The 21440-nt window shown below is 42.0% G+C and overlaps 1 protein-coding gene across 4 annotated transcripts in view; it reads left to right on the top strand.

Moving 5' to 3' along the window:
• Positions 1-21440, top strand: part of KIRREL3 (kirre like nephrin family adhesion molecule 3) — a 1324921-nt gene that overhangs the window by 1046596 nt on the left and 256885 nt on the right. For all 4 annotated transcript variants that reach the window (XM_077457844.1, XM_077457843.1, XM_077457846.1 and 1 more), the window contains exon 6: positions 14205-14355. In XM_077457844.1, coding sequence (XP_077313970.1) covers positions 14205-14355 — 151 coding nt within the window. The remainder of the gene's footprint in view (positions 1-14204; positions 14356-21440) is intronic.

The following is a 21440-nucleotide window of genomic DNA, read 5'->3' as shown; positions in this document are numbered from 1 at the left end:
GCCACATGAAAGGGCATTTAGCATTTTCTGCACCAGACCGATTTACATATAGTTACTGCTTGTTAAGACGTTGCTATATTTAGGTGGCGGCCGGCTTTTCTCAGGCTCCTGAGGACACTCTGGCTGCATTAGGCTTCAGTGTGAAGAATCCAGTGTGATTCCCGAGCCTTGCAGTTGAAGAATAAATTAATATTATATATGCTACTGTAGCTATGGTATAACATTTATGTATGTAATCAATATTCAGTATGAGACATGGGAAATGGGAAGGGGGTGGAGGGTTACGTTATCTACATACAGTATATCATTTGATCTGCCAGTATTTTCTTTCTTATTAACCGCCCCACGCAGATATACGTTGGCAGAAGGGCACGTACAGGCATTTTAACGTACCTGTACTTTGCCCTTTAATGCCCTTTACACACAGTCGGACTTTCTGATGGAAAAAGTCCGATTGGATTATGTTGTTGGAAAATCCGATCGTGTGTGGGCTCTATCTGACTTTTTCTGTCGGAAATCCCAACGGAAAAAGTTTGAGAGCTGGATCTAAAATTTTCCGACAACAAAATCCGATCTGACTTTTTCCGATCGTTTTGTAGAGAATTCCGATAGACAAAGTGCCACGCATGCGCAAATTAAATGACGAGACCAAATCTATTGGCTACTAGCCTCTACATAGTCCCGTCATACGCAACAAACGTCACCTCGTTCCTAAAGATTGGATTTTCCGACAACTTTGTCCAACCGTGTGTATGCAACACAAGTTTCGGACAAAATACGTTTGAAAAAATCAGACGAATTTTGTGGTCGGGATGTCCGACCGCGTGTACAGGGCATAAGAGGCGGCTTGTGGGCACACGCTGGGAGCTCTGTGAGCGTGATCGTGGGTCTCAATGTCCGCAGGGATACCCGCGATCATCTCACGGAGAGGAAGAATGGGAAAATGCTGATGTAAACAAACATTTCCCCATTCTGCCTAATGACACTGATCATAGCTCCTTGTGATCGGGAGCCGTGATCAGTGTCATGTCACACACAGGCCCCCCACAGTTAGAATCACTCCCTAGGATGCACTTAACCCTTACAGCGCCACCTAGTGGTTAACCCCTTCAATGCCAGTCACAATTACACAGTAATCAATACATTTTTAATTACATTGATCGCTGTATAAATGTGAATGGTCCCAAAATCACGCCAAAAGTGTCCGATGTGTCCACCATAATGTCTCAGTCCCGATAAAAAACGCTGATCACCGCCATTACTAGTAAAGAAAAAAAATTATAATAAAAATGCCATAAAACTATCCCCTATTTTGTAGACGCTATAACTTTTGCGCAAACCAATCAATAAATGCGTATTGCAATTTATTTATTTTTTTTTACCAAAAATATGTAGAAGAATACGTATTGAATAAGAATACTGAGGAAATTTTTTTTTTATATATATATATATATATATATAATTTTTTTATTTTATTTTTTTTATTTTTTTCGGGGATATTATAGCAAAAAGTAAAAAATAATGCCTTTTTTTCAAAATTGGCGCTATTTTTTTTGTTTATAGCACAACATATAAAAAAAGCAGAGGTGATCAAATACCACCAAAAGAAAGCTCTATTTGTTTGGGAGCCACGTCGCACGACCGTGGAATTTTCAATTAAAGCAAAGCAGTGCCCAGGGGCGGACTGCCCGAGGGCCCCGAGCCACTAGGCGGCCCCATCAGGGTTGCCAGCCTGAGTAAAACCAGGGACAGTATGTAAAAATCTGTGTTTTTTTTTTACATCTGTCTCCGAAATGTCCCTTACTGACATCCTTTGGTCTAAAAATCCCGAGATTATAGCTGCCCCACCCCTCCAGTACCTCCTCAGCCAATAGAAACATGTCTGTGTATACTCTGTGTACATGTATGTGTATACTGTGTGATTGTATACTGTTTGTGTGTATACTGTGTGGCCCCATAATCTCCTATTGCCTGGGGGCCCCATGAGTTGTCAGTCCGCCCCTGGCAGTGCCGAATCGCAAAAAAGTGCTCTGGTCTTTGGGCAGCCAACTGGGGCTTAAGTGGTTAAAAAAGGAAAAAAAAATCCAGCTTCCTCAGAACGATAGCAGCCTTTAACAACGGACATATAACATAGAATCTGTATAGTATGAGAGTGTGGGCTTTCTTTTTTCAAATTTATTTGAGCCCCTTAGTCTTTAATCGCTTCAACAAAGGACACTTTCACCCCCTCCTACCCAGGCCAATTTTCAGCTTTCAGCTCTGTCACACTTTGAGTGCCAATCAATCAGTCATGCAACACTGTACCCCAATGACATTTTACCATTTAAGACAAATAGAGCTTTCTTTTGTCACTGATTTTTTCATTTACATAGCAAAAAAATAAAAAACCATCGATATACCCAACACTATCTGGCCTGAGGAAGGAGCATGTATGCTCTGCAAATGTGCTGCCATGCCTATGCTGCATCACAAGTGGTGTCCCCTTCCGCTTCCTTGCTGCACCCAAAAGTCTTTGGTAATCCAGCTGAGGATGCCTTGTGGGTATTCCCTGCGCTTACTATCTTAACACAGTGGAAAGCAGGAAACCTGATGTCCTGAAAGCAGCGGATGTTTAACCAATTTCAGACCGGACCATTTTGCTGGTAAATGACCAGAGGTCTTTTTACAATTTGGCACTGCGCTGCTTTAACTGGTAATTGCGCGGTCATGCAATGTTGTACCCAAACAAAATTTGCGTCCTTTTCTTCCCACAAATAGAGCTTTCTTTTGATGGTATTTGATTGCCTCTGCGATTTTTATTTTTTGCGATATAAACGTAAAAAGACCGCAAATTTTGAAAAAAAATGATATTTTCTACTTTTTGTTATTAGAAAAATCCAATAAACTCAATTTTAGTCATACATTTAGGCCAAAATGTATTCAGCCACATGTCTTTGGTAAAAAAAAAAGTCAATAATTGTATATTTATTGGTTTGCGCAAAAGTTGTCACATCTACAAACTAAGGTACGTTTTCTGGAATTTACGCAGCTTTTAGTTTACGACTGCCTATCTCATTTCTTGAGGTGCTAAAATGGCAGGGCAGTACAAAACCCCCCCAAATGACCCCATTTTGGAAAGTAGACCCCCTAAGGAAATTGATAAGTGGCATGTTGAGCCCATTGAATATTTAATTTTTTTTTTTTTCACAAAGTTGTCACTAAATGATATATTGCTCACGCATGCCATGGGCATATGTGAAATGACACCCCAAAATAAATTCTGCTGCTTCTCCTGAGTACGGGGATACCACATATGTGGGACTTTTTGGGAGCCTAGCCGCGTACGGGGCCCCGAAAACCAAGCACCGCCTTCAGGCTTTCTAAGGGCGTAAATTTTTGATTTCACTTCTCACTACCTATTACAGTTTTGAAGGCCATAAAATGCCAAGATGGCACAAAACCCCCACAAATGACCCCATTTTAGAAAGTAGACACCCCAAGCTATTTGCTGAGAGGCATGTTGAGTCCATGGAATATTTTATATTTTGCCACAAGTTGCGGGAAAATTACAAACTTTATTTTTTTTTTTTTTTTTTCACAAAGTTGTCACTAAATGATATATTGCTCACGCATGCCATGGGCATATGTGAAATGACACCCCAAAATAAATTCTGCTGCTTCTGAGTACGGGGATACCACATATGTGGGACTTTTTGGGAGCCTAGCCGCGTACGGGGCCCCGAAAACCAAGCACCGCCTTCAGGCTTTCTAAGGGCGTTACAGTTTTGAAGGCCATAAAATGCCAAGATGGCACAAACCCCCCCCCAAATGACCCCATTTTGGAAAGTAGACACCCCTAAATTTAGGGGTACACTAGTGAGACTAGGTAATAAATGGCGGGTGCCCTGAAACTATAAAAAAATAACTAACCAACCAGCGTCACCTGTAACAGTTATATGGTGATCACTGGTGAAAGGGTTAACTAGGGGGCAATCAGGGGGCTTTATGCGGTAGTATATGGGGGTCCCTGGCGCTATAAAAAGCTGCGGCGAACCTAAATACCTACCTGCCTAACTAGCGTCACCTGTGACACTAATACAGCGATCAGAAAAATGATCGCTTATTAGGCTGGGTTCACACTGGAGCGATGTGGGAATGCCACGAATGCGCGGCGGGTTCCCGCATCGCATGCCTCCCGGCGGCAGTTCACACTGCCCTATGCGAACTGCTGGGAGGGTCAGTGAAATGTTAATGACACCCCCAGATCAGTTCGCATATCGCAGTGCGATCTGCAAACTCGGATCGCATGGTGTGAACACCCATGCGATCCGATTCTGCTGCGGACCAAAAAAAGGGTCCCGTGTGAGTTTGCGGCGGGTGCGGCGGGTGCGACACGAATTCAGCCATACTATCTGTATGGCTGAACTCGAATCGCACAGAGATCGAATGTGATTTGCACTGCAGTGCGGTGCGAATCACATTCGTTCTCATAAACCGCTGCAATGTGAACCCAGCCTTAGTGACACTGGGGGTGATCACGGGGTTAAACCTTTATTGGGGGGGTTAGGGGGGTACCTTAGAACTAAAGGGGGCTAACCCTAACTGCCCTAACAGTTATTACAGTCACAAATAACACCAATGCAAAAAAAAAAAATGACATTGGTGTCACTGTGACTGGGGGGCAGGGGTAATTGGGGGGGGGGGGGTGTGAGTGTGCCTGGCATGTTCTACTGTGTAGTGTCGTGTTGGTGCAACTCACCGATCCTCTCTCCTCGGTGTCGGAACGAAAAATACCGACACGGAGGAGAGATTACATCACTTCCTCTCCTGTGTTTACATTACAGGAGAGGAAGTGATGTCACGGAGCATTTTCATTCGTCGGGAGCGATCGCGAGGGGGTGGCCATGAATGAATGGCCGTCCCCTCGTCCGGGATCGCTCCCGAACGAATACCGACCGCCGCGGGCACCGGGGGGGGGCCCGATTGGGCCCCCGACCCGCGGGAAGGCAGGGACGTACATGTACGCCAATATGCCTGCCCGTGCCATTCTGTCGACGTACATCGTCGTGCGCGCGGTCGGGAAGTGGTTAATGAACACTTTACTACTGTCTTCTTGTGAGTTGCCATTATAGCACAATAGATGTTGTGCCTGACCACACCATAATCACCCTGTGCAGTACCGATTCCTCCTGCATTCTGGTGCCCCATCTCCCCACTGCAGTGCTTCCGGCTTCCCTCCTCTCCTTTCCCTCCGACTGCTGCAGGGAATGTTTCAGGATGGAGAGCCATGGAAGGGGCTGCTAAAAATTTTTATTTACCCGACCCTTCCTTTTCTGAATGAGCACAGTGAGTGATCGTTCCTGTGTTTATTCTTAACTGAAGCACAGTAAACTATGCCAATGAGCATGGAGCTCTGTCATCAGTCCTTTTCTCAAAAGTGATTGTAAACAAATAAAAAATATTGTAAAAAAAAAAAAATTAAAAAACAAAATTGTAAAAAATGATTAAAAAAAAGCGATGGACACAACCCATTGCCCTACTGACACCGTCCACTGCTCTGTTGATATACACGCATGTGTGTTTTTGCTCTGGGGTGCACACCCTAATGCAATAGGCTGCGCACACCAATGTCAGGGCCACTGACTGGTGACCGTATGTAAAAAAAAGTTTTTCTTTTTTATTTTCTTACCTTTTTCTTACATTGGCATCCATTCATGTGCCGTTGTGTACTATGGTGATGGCTGTGATTGGCCACAAATATCACATGGTACAGAGGTCTGCTGTGATTATCTCTGTACCATGTAATCACTGTGACCAATCAGAGAGATCACGTTAGTACACAATGAATGTCTATGAATAAAAGCCATTAGGTACAACTGACATGTAATCGCTGTGATTGGTCACAGCGATCACCTGGTACTAGGGCCGGCTCAGTACATCGATCTGTGTTCACCACCAGACACAATGGGTCACAGTGGGCCCCAAGGGTGCACATGAGGTGCACAACTAGTAGAACATCTGGGATAACAGTCCCCCACCCATATTTTTTAATTAGGCCAGACTGAAGGTGTTTCAAGTAGAATTCCAGCTAAAGCCTAACTAGTATTTAAAATATTCCCTACCCCTCCTAACACCTATACTAACTAACCTGTGTAAAAAAGATGCATATACTTACCTATTTTCAGCCTGCTCTGGTCCACTCACTTGATCCAGCTTGCCTGTGTCAGCCAGTGGCAGCTGCAGGGGAGAAGGACCGCTGACAATGGCTGCACCACAGAGCCTATAGGGATTGTCATCATTCCTAGCTTTCTCAGCTATTGTTAAGCACGCTCTTGAGTCCCCTACAGCCCCTGTTGTCTGACGCAGGGCATCATGTGACCGGACCGGAGTGGGCTGTAAATAGGCAAGGATATACACCTTTTCTTTTTACACAGTATAGGGGTTATGAGGGGGCAAGGAACATTTTACGTCTAGGTAGGCTTTAGCTGAAATTCAATTTTAAGTTCAATTGCATTTCAGTTTAAATAACCTAAAGAGGAGCGCAAGTCAGCTAAAAAAAAAAATTAGGAGTCAGTAGCTGCTAAAACTGTGGCTGCTGACTTTTAAATAACAGCCACTCATTTGTACCATGATCCAGCGCTGTGCTCATTCGAGACCTTTTCTAAACCTGTCTTCGGTCCCCAGTGTCGGCATCTTCACTATGGGCACCCAGCTGTGACCGCTTTCAGGTTCACAACTGGGTGCCCACTGCACATGCATGAGCCACACATTGTGAATAGTCTTCTGGGACCGGAGATGTTTCCTAGAAGATTGTGGAGAGGGAGAGGAGAACTCACCTAGGCAAGTCGAGTGGAAGTGGGAGCAGATACCTGCTAAATATCCTTAGCTGGGAAATGGTGTAAAGATTAATAGGATTGATATTTGGTCAGATAAGATAAATGATCAAAGGCATATATATGTCAAATACAAGGCCCATGGGATGAATCCGGCCTCTAAGGCCTTCCTGTGGCCCTCACTGCCAGTTTTGAAACCGTAATGTGGCGGAACTATTCCACCACCTCCCGGCTCTCACCCTCTACTCCTGCAGCACGGACAGATCTCCAGAGAGAGAGAGAGAACGATCTCCCTGCAAGGCGAGGCAGAGCCACTTACACAGGGAGGTACTTGAGCCAATCCAGGAAGGAGATGTGAGGGAGATGTGAGGAAGATTTGGGGGTTGCACACAGCACACTCCTGAACCTTGCACTCTGTATATAGCACACTCCTGAACCCTGCACTCTGTAGTGCACCCCTGAAATCTGCACTCTGTGCATAGCGCACCCCTAAACCCTATACTCTGTACATAGTGCACCCCTGAACCCTGCACTCTGTAGTGTACCCCAGGAACCCTGCACTCTGTACCTAGAGCACCGCTGGACCCTGCGCTCTGTACATAGCACACCCCTAAACCCTGCACTCTGTACGTAGCGCACCCCTGAAAGCCGCACTTTGTGGGTAACGCAAGCCTGAACCCTGCATTTTGTACATAGTGCACCCCTGAAACCCATACTCTGTACGTCGTGCATCCCTAAACCCTGCACTCTGTACGTGGCGCACCCCATTCTGTATGTAGCACACCCCAGATGCAACCGGCCCTTTGAGGGCCGGCCCGCGATGAATTTGAGTTTGACATCCTTGATCTAAGGCATCCATGCGAGTGGATCAGTGATGAACCCATTGGCACATCATAACACTATTCACTTAAGAAGTGTATAAGATAGTAAGAATTATTAGGGGAAAAAAGAATAAAGGAGAGGAGGAAGCAAGTATTGGTGCATCATTTTACTGATTCATAGAAATTGCTGTAGTAGGCCTCATCATGAAAGTCTTTTGAATGTTACATTAAAAGTAAGAGGCTCAGTGGGTAGACTGGCCATGTTCTCTATTGCGATTTGAATGCACAATAGTTAGGATCAAGTTCAGTGTTCCTTTAAAGCAGAGGAATGGTATAATGGCATGTACCCTCAATGGACATCTGGAACTGGTTTTTACGTTACACGTGTTCTGTACTGAGAGATGGCGTTATTACACAAGAGCCATAGACAGTGCTTAGATGTCAGAATCATATACAGATTGCTATACACAGGAACTTGTTCAGTCAGCAGCTGCCACTCTCTACTGCCAGGCGGTATGAGCCTGCAATCATGGCAAAAGACGCTGCAGGTGCAGACACCTCCGTGGGGCACTTTCAATGTGCAATCAGCCAAAATTGGCATCCTGGAGAGAGGCCTCTCATCAATCAGCTGGAGAGCCATAGAAAAGGCAGCATAGTGTATGGGAATGATCTATCCTGTAACCTTCTATGCGCTGGAAGAATGAAAGTTCCAAACCTCTTTTCTTTTCTAACCTAAAGGCAGATTCCGATTGGTCATTACAGAGGACACACACTGAAAGACTTCAGTAAGCGCAATTGCAATATCGTGCTGTCTGAATATTCCCATCTATACTAGGGCAAGTATACCTTCTATAGACACGGGAACTTATGAATAAATGCTAGTTCAAAGTGGAAATCCTGAATTCCTTTATGCATGTGGACTTTGATCATTTTAAGGATGAGAGGCTTTGAATTTTTTTCTGCAATTTTACAAACTTCAAAAACTTCCCGATTTCAACCTTTTCTGGTCTGACAACACGTGATTAGACTCAGAAAACAATGCCCACAGCATGCTTTGAATGGTTTGCTATGAAAACTGAAAGGCCGGCACCACAAAAAAACTTATTTGTTCAATGTACCCAAAAACACTGCCCAAAATATATATCTGTGCATGTGAACACTTAACAATCCACAGATGTATTTATCTATGCAAATTAAAACGTTTTCAGTTCACTATTTTTTTCCAGCCACATCTTTTTGAGAAATGGTACACTGTGGACATGTTATGTGCCAGTTGGCTGGCTTCAATACTTTCAGAGTTAAGCTTCATATTTTCCGACGTGAAATGTGCGATGTCAGGCTGTTGGCAGAAAATCCGACCCTGTGTATGCTCCATTGGACAATTGTTGGATTTTCCTTGGTCAAATGTTGGATGGCAGGTTTTAAAATTTTCCGCGGACAAATGTTTGTTGTCATAGTTTCTGAACGTGTGTACACAAGTCCATCGGACAAAAGTCCAAAGTACAAACATGCTCGGAAGCAAGGAGGAGCCAGAAGCAGTCAGAACTAGCGTTCGTGATGGAGAATTACCATTCGTGACGCGGCAAATTATGAAAACCTCAAAACGCAGCGCACATTCTCTTCTTTAATGGAATAATAATGAAGCTGCTTTGCTGGCAATACTGATGGAGGTATGGCAAACAAATCTTCAAAGGCTTTTTTTTTTCTAGTAATATCAAGAATTATGCTTTTTTTTTTTTTTTTTTTTTTTATTTGGGCAAATTACCACAACACCATTATCTGTAGATTTTAAGATCAAAGATACAACTATGTTGGTGTCCCTTGTTAATTTTGCATTGTATTTTTTTAAATGTAACTGCCTACTCCCAATCTGTCATTTGAAGTAAAACGCATAGCAAAGTATTATTCTCCACAATTTTTTTTATTGTGCATTAAAATAAGAAAAATAAAATTAGACATGCTATCTGCCAATAGAACTTAACCAAAACATGCATTCTATGCATCCAAAAATATAGAAAATATAACAAATCAAATCATTATTCAACCAAAAAAATTATGTCAAAGCAATAACTCCAAGGCCAATAATATGTCATCTCTGATTACATAACATGGCAGGTTGACGAACGGTCGTTAAGAAGCGAAATGAAAAGTGCAAATCAACACTCACCAAACTTCTACTAACATGAAATTAGCAGGAGGAGCCCAAAGGGTGGCACTAAAGAGCTGAAAAACAACGTAGTACGTCACTACATTTGTATTTGTTGGCCAACGATTCCTTGCCATTTGTATGCAAGACAAGTTTGGGCCAACGCCCTTCAGACAAAAGTCCACGGTTTTGATGGCCAACAATCCGGTCGTGTGTACGAGGCTTTACTTAAAAAAGCACACAAATCAGGAGTTTCCACTTTACTGGCTGCATGCTAGTTCCAAGCCACAGACAGGCAGTCAACTAGCCCGTGTGACCATAATGTAGAGAGTGTGAGCTACACTATATGGTCTAAAGTTTGTGGATATCCTTCCATATCGACTTTAGGTGTTTCCAGCAGAGGATACTGGTAATGCTAGAGCATACAAAGTCATTTTAGACAACTACTCACTCCCAGCTATGTGCTAACAGTTTGGGAAAGGCCCTTTTCTATTCTAGTATAGGCAAAGTCTACTAAACTTGGTTTGACCAGTTTGGAGTGGGGGACAAGAGTGGTCTTCACAAGCCCTGACCTCAACCCTACTGAGCATCTCTGGGATGAATTGGAATGTCAGTGGTGAGCCAGGTCTTCTCATTCAACATCAGTACCTGGACCTCACAAATGGGAACAAATTTCCACACACAAACTCCAAAATCTTGTGGAAAACCTTCCTGGAGGAGGTGGTTATTAAAGCCACTGTGTGTGTGTGTGTGTGTGTGTGTGTGTGTGTGTGTGTGTGTGTGTGTGTGTGTGTGTGGGGGGGGGGGGGGGGGAGTAATGGCCATGATTTTGGAATAGTGGGCCCACAAACCTTTGGTCATACAGTGTACTTTATGGGCAAGGGACCGTTGTGACAGGTTCAGTGTTTTCTGCAAAAGCAGAAAACTGTAAGCTATACATTACAAAAATATAACTAGTACACAATAAACAATGAAAACTATAAAAAATGTTTTAAAAAATTAACAAAAAAGGTAAGGAGTGACAACATCTACTCACACAAAGATGTGTTGGAAATCCAAAGTTCCTTTTTACTGGAAGGTGAAGTACTGACAACAAAAACACTGTACGGTATATATTTTAGACTAGGTTCACACTATGAATCGCCTATGAAATCGCACAGGTATGCGCACCACATTGCTGTGCAATTCACATGCAATTTAGTGTGGTGCGATTTGAGCCCAGTCATTTTGAATTGGCTCAAATTGCACTGCATCTCTAGAAAGTAGTGCATGCACTACTTTTAGACACACACTGCAACAAGATATTTTTGTACCATGCAATTCGGTGCAGGCAAGCACACTGCATTCGGGGTGTCTTTAACATTGCACACTGCACATCGCAAGGGCAGTGCATTTTGAAAGCAGTGCAAGAAATGCCCATGGATCTAGGGGTTTTGTGCACCGCGTTCTAGTGTCACCCGTGTCTTAGAGTATTCATTACAAAGATAAGAAGGTAACAGTGTCACGGTTAATTGGGTGTATTTTTATTGTTCACAAGAACAATACATATCCATTTCTAATTAAGCACCCCAGATTGAGTGAAGGAGCAAGATGCCATCTATGTGTCATGTGTGCTCGTATCACGTTGTGGATCTCATTCTAGAAACACTAAATACAAGACAAGTGAATTACTCTTTATTAGGCCATAAAATTCTCCCTTCTCTCATTTATTATTTTTAATCACTGAAATAACATCTCAATAGCCTTTGATATCCCATCTCCATGGTGACCTTAGTGCAACAGTTGATGGAAGTAAACAGCCTCCTTCCGGAGAAGTAGGGGCTTGGCGATCTGAAGAGGTTTTAACATAATTTGCTGGAAATATTGCACTCCTCGGAGGAAACGGATACATTCCGAATTCCGAGTTAACAACAATGAAGAGTATGTGCTATACTGGCACTTAACTATTATTAAATATGCACACAAATACTATTAAAATATATCTAAATTCCAATGTACACATATAATGATCATAATCAATCCTTTTTTTATGTTTGCATTCCTTGTTTCTGTTTGCTTTTGTATTAAAAGGAAGCCAGATAGAAAATAAAGAGGAAGAGAGATACAGCGTGAGAGAATAAACAGAGTAAGCTAGAGCAAGAACAATAGATGCAAACCTGCGCTCAAAAAAAAAATAAAAAATTAATTCTAATGGCTCCTTAGAGAAATATCGAAAACCCCTTTACAGTATCTGGAACACTGAGAAAAGGATATGGGCATTACCTTTTTTACAGAAGCACAACCCAAAATACTCACTGTGTCCTTTTGATCTTCCATAAGTAGTAAATACCACAAATCTGGATATAAGATAGGTACACATTGGTACCGTACTCCTGCGGTGCCGAATTCCATGTATCCTACCCTCCCTGAACCTTTGTGGAGACGTGGACAACTTCACTGAGATCTGCTACATGGTTGTTGTTGGTCCTGCCCAATTCTAGATCATTTCTGGACATGAGTACATGAGATTTCCCAAAAATGTACAGAAAGGACAATTCCTAAGTCATCTGAGTTTTTATTCCTATATCATATCAATTTAAAAAAAAAAAAAAAATCTGTATTGCGCTGGTAAATACTGCACACTGGCACTGTGGAAAACATCCACACCACCAACAATTCAACAGTATTTCAAATTGGTGGAAGACTATAGATTAATGGAGAGCACTACCAGCTTATTGTGACTTTTTTTTTTTTTACCAAAATTATGTAGAAGAATACATATCAGCCTCAACTGAGGAAAGACAATGTTTTTTTATATATTTTTAGGGGATATTTATTATAACCAAATGTCTAACCACATGGTTTTAGTGGATAGAATATTCTTGTACATACATGTTTGAAAAGTTGCTCACTGGCTAAACAGGTATATCCCATTGCATTTTTATGTTCTTGATTATGTCTGTTTTCTTTATGCAAACTATGCTTATATTCAAAGTGGTTGCTTAAGTGACAATAGGGGTATACTTCCCTACCTAGTGCACCTTACACTCCCATTATTTTTTCCTTCCACCCTCTTTGCCCATCCCTTAGTTCCCATTATAGGTCACCTTTATTAATTACATGGATTTCTTGATACTTACCACCTATGCCAATGTTACACTTATCTATCAACCTACCTTGAGAGGCATTCTACATTGTCATTAATTATTGGGCTTGTTATAGCATTTAGCATCATTTTTTGGCTTTTTTCGTTTCTACACCTTAAGAGCCTCTGCTCCTGGACACACAGGCTGTCGTTTTTTTTTACTGCCCCTAAACACTTATGCCTCCAAATGCCTGTTTGTGTGTGTATAGACACATAGGCTAACATGGAGGGGTGTTTAGAGGCAGTTTAAAAAAACGTCAGGCGCCCCTAACAGCAACTGTAAAAATGTTCTGTCTGCACGAGGCCTTAATGTGTTAATCTGCAGCAAAAATCCATCAACTAAGTGCGTTGGGTTGCCATGCCGAACAAATACCAATGCATCACATGAACACATGTAATGTGCATTGTACATACACGTTACTGCATAGCTATTGTATGAATGGGCCCATGATATTTTTATGGTTTCCTGCCCCTGTGACAACCACTCCATTTCTTGTATGTTTGTCAAAATGACTGGAAGTGGTGGAAAATCTCCATAATGGGGGTCACAGACAACTTTCTATCAAAAGTTAAAAAAATAAATTGCCAGGAGTTGGGCTTTCAAAATTGTCAGTACATGATTGTTACTCAAGCATAAATCTGCTGTAAAGTGTACCAACTGTGTCTTCCTATACTTTCTCATGGGGTGGGAGGTTCTTTATTATGCAAATAATGACTTCAGCTAGGAAGGCACTTAGGCACACTTCCCTCATCTACCACACCCCACAAATGTCGGGGAAACGGCCATCATTGTGATGGGCCAGTGACAGAAGCAAAGGACCAAAGCACTCACGTCACTGGAGAAAGCAGAATTTGCAAAATAGACTTCCCCAGATTTTAGAGCTTCTGGGAACTTTTGAAGATATATAGACAGACACACCTGGGAGCTTTCATTTAAAACCTGCTGACAATTTTGAATCTTGCAAGTCACAACAAGTACACTTTAACATTTTAGTACAACTAAAGTTGATATTTCAATCACTGGATGCTTATTTCTGTCTAAAAGAAAGATCTATGTTGTACTCAAGTTCCCAAGTCTGTCCACCTGCTGCTCCCATTACCAGCCTTCTTTTACTTTTCCTGTTCAGTTTCTTTGTTTATTTACATTATAAGGAATGCAGCAGGAAGCATGAGACCCCGTGGCAAAGATGAGGCAGAATTGGAAACGCGTTTGAATAGATCTTACCATACTGGGGAACAGTAATTTAGATCAATGGTATTTTTCTATAACTTTTCTTAAAAGCATCTTCTCTGTTTTACAGACACACCAGCAGGATGGAAAGCGGGAAAGTATCAAAAGCACGCTTTTTGTCTCACCCATGGACATCGAGAATGGTCAGATCATCACGTGTCGTGCCACCAATAAGGCGATTCCAGGAGGAAAAGACACAACAGTCACCATAAACATCCAACGTAAGTCTAAAAAATGCTTGGAGGTTGCGATGCCCTCCATGCACACAGAAGTGGAACCTGCCTAAGCCACCTGGCCAATTATAATTATTCTTATTATGAAAAGCAACAATTAATGAGACAGACAGACACATTGCACTAATGGGTAGTATTGATACCACACAGAGATTTTGTGGTTGCGGTCACTTTTGCTAAAGTTTCTGAAGATTTGTCTCTGGAATGTATTTTATTTTCGGAAATCTAAAACTCTTCTCAGCCAGTCTAAAGTAAACCTAACTAAAATCAGTTACATCTAAATATTAGGTTCACGCATTTATAAACATATGCAAAATGAAGGTGCCTCTATAAATTATGGAGCTACTTTAACCACTTAAAGAGGGATTTCACTGGAAAAAAATTATTAAAAGCCAGCAGCTATAAATACTACAGCTGCTGACTTTTAATAAATGGACACTCACCTGTCCCGGGGTCCAGTGCTGTCGGCAGCCGAGGCCGATCAATCTCTCGGCTACTGCCGCGGTCATTCGCGGTGAGGGAATCAGGAAGTGAAGTGTTGCGGCTTCAATTCCCAGTTCCCTACTGCGCATGTGCGAGTCGCGCAGCGCAATAGGAATGGTCCACGCTGTCACTGGGACCCGTGTGTGTCCCAGCCGACAGCAAGCCGGGACAGGAAGAGGCATAGACTCCCGTGGGAGTCTATGCCTGGAAGTGGGTGCAAATACCTGTTTTAGACAGGTATCTGCAACCCCCCTCCCCCGTGAAAGGTGCCAAATGTGACACTGGAGGGGGGGAGGGTTCCGATGAGCGGAAGTTCCGCTTTAAGGACCGGGCCTCTTTTTCAGACTCGGTGTTTACATGTTTAATAAAAAAATATTTTTGCTGGAAAATTACATAGAACCCCCAAACATTATATATAATGTTTTGTCTAACACCTTAGAGAATAAAATGGCGGTCATTGCAATACTTTTTTTCACACCATATTTGCGCAGCGGTCTTACAAGCGCACTTTTTGGGGAAAAAATGCACTTTTTTGAATGAAAAAATAAGACAGCAGTAAAATTAGCCCAATTTTTTTATATTGTGAAAGATAATGTTATGCAGAGTAAATTGATACCCAACATGTCACGCTTCAAAATTGCGCCCGCTCGTGGAATGGCGTCAAACATTTACCCTCAAAAATCTCCATAAGCGACATTTAAAAAATGCTACAGGTCGCATGTTTTGCATTACAGAGGAGGGCTAGAATTATTGCTCTTGCTCTACCGATTGCGGCAGTACCTCACATGATTGGTTTGACTATCGTTTTCACATGCGGGCGCTACTCACGTATGCATTCACTTCTGCGCACGAGCTTGTCGAGAGGGGGTGTTTAAAAAAAAAAAAAAACTTCTTATTTAATTTACTTGATTTTATTTATTTTTACACTGTTTTAAAAAAAAAAAATGGATCACTTTTATTCCTATTACAAGGAATGTAAACATCCCTTGTAATAGAAAAAAGCATGACAGGTCCTCTTAAATATGAGATCTCATATTTTGAGTTAAATGCAATAAAAAAAATAAAAAAATTATGTAATTTGAGATTGAAAAAAATGTTCCTTTAAGAGGTATGAGCGGAAGTGATATTTTGATGTCGCTTCCGCCCTCCTATGGTATAGAGACGAGTGGGGGCCATCTTAGCCTCACTCGTCTCCATACCCAGCATAGGAAAGGACCCGTTCGCCTCTGCCGCTACCAACTGCTCCGCTAAGCAGCGGAGGGCACGGGAGAGCGACGGGAGGGGGGAATGGCACCTCTCCCACTGCCGATAACAGTGATCTCCCAGTGAACCCGCCGCAGAGACTACCATTATCATAAACTGTCCGGCGCCTGAAGAGATGGATATTTCTGTTGTGGCAGCAGCTGCTGCTGTTACTGAGATATCCCTCTTCAAAAAAATGGACGTACATCGTACGTGGTTTAACATAAAGTGGTTAACCTTTGGAAATATTGTAGATAATAGGCCAAAATACCTATATTCAAGAAGAACTCCAGATTTTCCTCCTCAAAGCAAGAGATGTATTGTGCATATAAATGAATCACAACCCCCTGTCAGTTTGTGTGTAACTTACCTCCTTTAGTTGTATACAGCAGGTTCCTATATCTGTGATGTCACTCCTCCTCCTTTTGATCCTCTATAGCAGTAATGGAGAACCTTGGCACCCCAAATGTTTTAGAACTAAATTCCCCATAATGCTCGTGCACTCTGCAGTGTAGCTGAGCACCATGGGAAATGTAGTTCCAAAACATCTGGGATGCCAAGGTTCTCCATCACTGCTCTATAGCTTCAGGGCATGCTATGGGAGTCACTTGTCCCAGTTCTAGGAGTTGATGTGGGTGAGTTTTCTAGGGTTACTGTGGGTGATTCTGGGTCTTCATGTGGCTGGTAAAATCTGTATATGTGTCTCATATATATATATATATATATATATATATATATATATAATATGAATTATATCATTCCTCTCTTTCAGCATGCCAAAGCATAATGGCTTACTGCAAGACTACAGAGGAAGGGCTATGGGATGTTATTATTAAGGGGGTTCCTTCATATGTCAATGGATCACTTCACTGAGAGCAGGGCTCTGGGAGGGTGGGATTTGAGGGTCAGGCTCTCCATGTTCACACTGGCTGGCATATGTAACTGGGCAGGATTTAATTATAATTGTGATCCATTCATTCCTGCCCAGCAGCAGCACAGCTAGCTTTCAGGAGCGGCTGTATATATTATATGAAGGTGTTTCCTTCTTGTGTAATTGATGTAATCTGGGAGGTGGGACTTGGGAGGTTTGTACTCTTCCTGTAGGTGTGACTGGGCAGGATTGAATGCTAATTAGGATGTATTCAATCTCACTCGCCATCAGAGCTGTGAAGGAAATGACATCATTTGCTGAAAGACTACAAAAGGGGAGTGTTACAGACTCTAGCTTCTGCAGAAATGGGCTGTGGAAGAGACAGTCTGTTACAAGATATGCAGAGTACTACATAATACAAAGCCACAACTAAACCCAGGAATATCAGGGGATCTGCAGACAACCGAGCAACATGGTACAGAGGTATGATCTATGCTGAGATTGATCATTCCATTCTGTTCTAGTGAAAAGAAATGTGAAATTCAGCTTTGAATAGTAAAATGTCCCTATCATTTTTTTTTTAAATATTGGCAGCTATGAAAATCACATAACCTTCTTTTATCAGATACTTTTTTTTTTTTTTTTTTTTTAAATGTCCTACCCATCTCACTACTTCATGTGTTACCTTCGCTACAGAAACTGCTGCTTCTGGATCTCCTGATGATATGCCTGGGCATTTGGTGATGTACAGTATTCTATGCTGAAGTTGTGGAACAGTCTGAATTCTGATATACCCTTTCAGCAGATACCATATGACCAAATGCCAATACATAGTGACTAACAAATTCTCATAGCACTGGTCAAGCATTTCAGGACATGTATTACCCATACTTTAACCACTTCCTGCCCGATCTATAGCAAAATAATGGCTGGGCGGTGGTTCAGTTATCTTGACTGGGTTAACTGACGTCCAGCAGGATAACAAGCCAGTGCGCCCCGTGGCGACCGTTGTCGCGGCGTGTCAGTCTGACACACTGCAACTCCGTTCTAGCTAAAGTTTCTGATGGAAACTCTTTACCACGTGTCCAATCCAAGCTGAACACAATCTAAACCGGTAGAGCCGTTTATTAGCTCTTCCTCACTCGTGTCTGACAGACGCGACTAGAGGAGAGCTGATCGGCTGCTCTCCTGATGGGGGGGGGGGGGTCTGCACTGATTGATGCCCACATAGAACCACCAGAGATGCCATCAGGACCATCATGGATTGCCACCACTGATGACCACCAGGTATGCCAACCATGGCCACCAGGGATGCCACACAGTGCCCACAAAGAATGTCAATCAGTGCCCACAAATGATGCCAGTCAGTGCCTCCTTTACAGTGATGCCCATCAGTGTCACCTACCAGTGCCCATCTGTGCCCATCAGTGCCACCTATCAGTGGCCATAAGTGCCACCCATAAATGCCCAGTGTTGCCTATTAGTGCCAATCCATTCTGCCTACCAATTCCCATCGGTGCCACTTATCAACGCTCATCAGTGCCGCCTATCAGGGCTGCAAATTAGTACTACCTCATCGGTGACGCCTTGTCAGTGCCAGTCCTTGCAGCCTCATCAGTGCCAATTAGTGAAGGAGAAAATGTACTTATTTGCAAAATGTTATAACAGAAACAAAAAAAACGTTTTTTTTTCGAAATTTTTGTCTTGTTTTATTTGTTTAGCAAAAAATAAAAACTCCTCGGGCAATCAAATACCACCAAAAGAAAGCTTTTTGTGTGAACAAAATTATAAAAATGTTGTTTGGGTACAGTGTTGCATGACCACGCAATTGTCATTTAAAAAGCCACAGCGCTGAAAGCTGAAAATTGTCTTGGGCAGGAAGGGGGGAAAGTGCCCAGTATTGAAGTGGTTAAGGAAGTAGGATAGGCCAAGAGACCAAAATGGAGAGCTGCAGCATTTAAGTAAAATGCAGGCATACTGGTGAAGAAAAAAGTGAATATTCAAAAATGCCTCACCTTTTAGGAATGTTTATTTTTCCATTGAAAATTATGGATGGTGCCAATATTAGGACGAAGAACATTATCAGCAAAATGTACATTTGCAAAAAGACAACATTTGGTGAAGTCTTCTGCAAAATAAAGTCACTTGGATTACTTTAACCTTAGTTGATATTTCCATACAGACACATTCCCTATGCATAAAAGGAGGACATACCCATTCTGACCTTTTGTAAATAGGCCTCAAAGGTCAGTAGTATCTCATACAGTATGGCTATCCTGGAAGTCTTGTCACTGTAATTCACCCTTTTGTCTCATATGTCACAAGTCCTTACAGATTCCTGATTAAGAATTTATAAATTGTTGTCATGGAAGGCCATTAAAGAGAAATTAAATTGGGAAAGAAGCTGAGATTGGGCAGCCTGGTAATCGAGATATGCACTTTAATAGTTTGCCATTAAGCAGTAATGAAGCATGCAGAAACTGGCCATTTTCCATAAATTCCCTGAAACAACCCTGAACTGAGCGGCTGACAAGAACAACCACAGCCAAATCACAACATTCAAGGGTTAGGGGGTGGGATGGTGATAGTGCCATAAATTTACTCATGGCGGCTTATCAAATCTTTATTGATTCTTGATTGGTTGCTCTTGTTTTGATCTGGAGCATGCCGTTCCAAAGTGACATCCGACAATTTCAAGAGGAGCTATTACTTAATTTTCTCAATGGTTAGCTTGATATATATTTTAAAAATGTATCTAAAGCCAAAGCCAATTTTTAGTGTTTGATAGGATAAGAATAGTTAAAACTCCGTTCACTCAGTTTTTTAGTAAAGAAAAATCAAATTAAAAAGCAAGTTAAAACAAGTAAAGGCACACCTATTCAAAGTGAAGGTAATTCTTCACATAGACCGTTATCACTGGAGCAAGTGTTCTCATTGGAAGATTTTCCTTCTATTCTTGTTCTCATTACAACTCAAATCTTGTCATTTTAGGTCACCAGTACAAATAGAGAGGTCTTCCTTCTAACCTTGCTTTAAGCTAACCCACCTTTTCCCCATGTGGCACAGGCAGGGGAGAAGTGTAGGTTGTGACTTTGCTAGGACTGATGCTTTAACATATGAGCTTACAATTTTTTTTTTTTAAATCAGTACATAATTGCAATAAATGCACATTTTCCCATGCTGTATCCCTATAAAAATGATACAAAAATGAAGTGCACAAAAATACTTGTTCTGCCAGAAATCCAGTGAGCTCCTAGCTTCCTGTTTGAAATGACAGTGTAATTCCCTTGCTGCTCTAAAATCCCAGGCAGCATTGTCTGCTCTGCCTGATGTACAAAACCCTCCCTGCCCTTCTGCACATGCTTATATTGATTTATTTCCCAACAAGCATGCTGCTGCTTTCTTTGACTCTAAAGAGCCCGCTCATACATTGTGTGAAGTGAACAGGTTTTTGGATCCATAAGTGCCTGGTGGTGTAGCTACTGTATATCAATAGGAGCTAAGCTCCCAACTGCCACCCCTAAAAAAATAAAAAAAAATAAAAATTGTAAAAGCCTGATGATTCCATCACAGGTAGTAATTACTTTATTTTCACGCTCCTGGAACAGGTTAGAAGAAAAAAATGAATGCTGGGACATGACAAAGAGGACCAGAGGGAGGTTACATTTTAGTCACGCCTATTCAAACAATTTGAGGGGGACTGATCCACACACAATGCAGACAGGCATTTTTTAGGTTACCACCATGTCAAGAAAACGAAACCTTCCGCATGTTAGAATGCAGTGAATATTGACCCCATGGCTGATTCTGCCATGTGCTTTATACTGTAGCTGCACATCTAGCCAACAAGACAAAAAAATATATATTACTTGTCTGCAGGTGACTTTGTGGCATTCCATACAATCTTCAGGAAAGCAACACCTTTAACACCAACATACTAAAAGGTTCCCTGCAAAATCATCCTTTCATAATTTCAGATAGAAAACAAATCATTGGTACCTTGTGAATAGAGACACATTTGTGGTCTATTTGTAGATCTGTTGAACGAATATCACACATATTTGTGCAGGTTTCAAGAATTTAGGGGAATCATTTCTGTAATAGATTGATTCCTATAATCATCAACTTCATCTAGTGGCCAAAATGCATATTTTCTCACTGAGTTATTTCAAAAAAATATATTACATTTTGGCCACAAGATGCAGCTGCCAGTCATAGGATTTAGACCTCATTCACATGGGCATACATTTTCCGTGCTAAGGGCATTGTTTGCCTTTATGGGATGCACAGGTGTTGCATGCATCTGTGTGCAAGCGGCCCATTTATGTCTGTTGGGACACAGCCGCTGGTCCCAAACGCATACACAGTCTGCACCATGCACCCATACAACACTTAAATTGGGCCTAGAGGCTGCGTCCGTGTAGCCACTATATCCCAATAAACATCAATAGGGCTGCCTTATCCTTCGCATGGATAT

This window comes from Lithobates pipiens, unplaced genomic scaffold (assembly GCF_037356315.1).
Source record: "Lithobates pipiens isolate NorthernLeopardFrog02 unplaced genomic scaffold, aLitPip1_a1.2 Scaffold_27, whole genome shotgun sequence".
NCBI lineage: Eukaryota > Metazoa > Chordata > Amphibia > Anura > Ranidae > Lithobates > Lithobates pipiens.
This window is presented reverse-complemented; position numbering and strand designations above follow the sequence as displayed.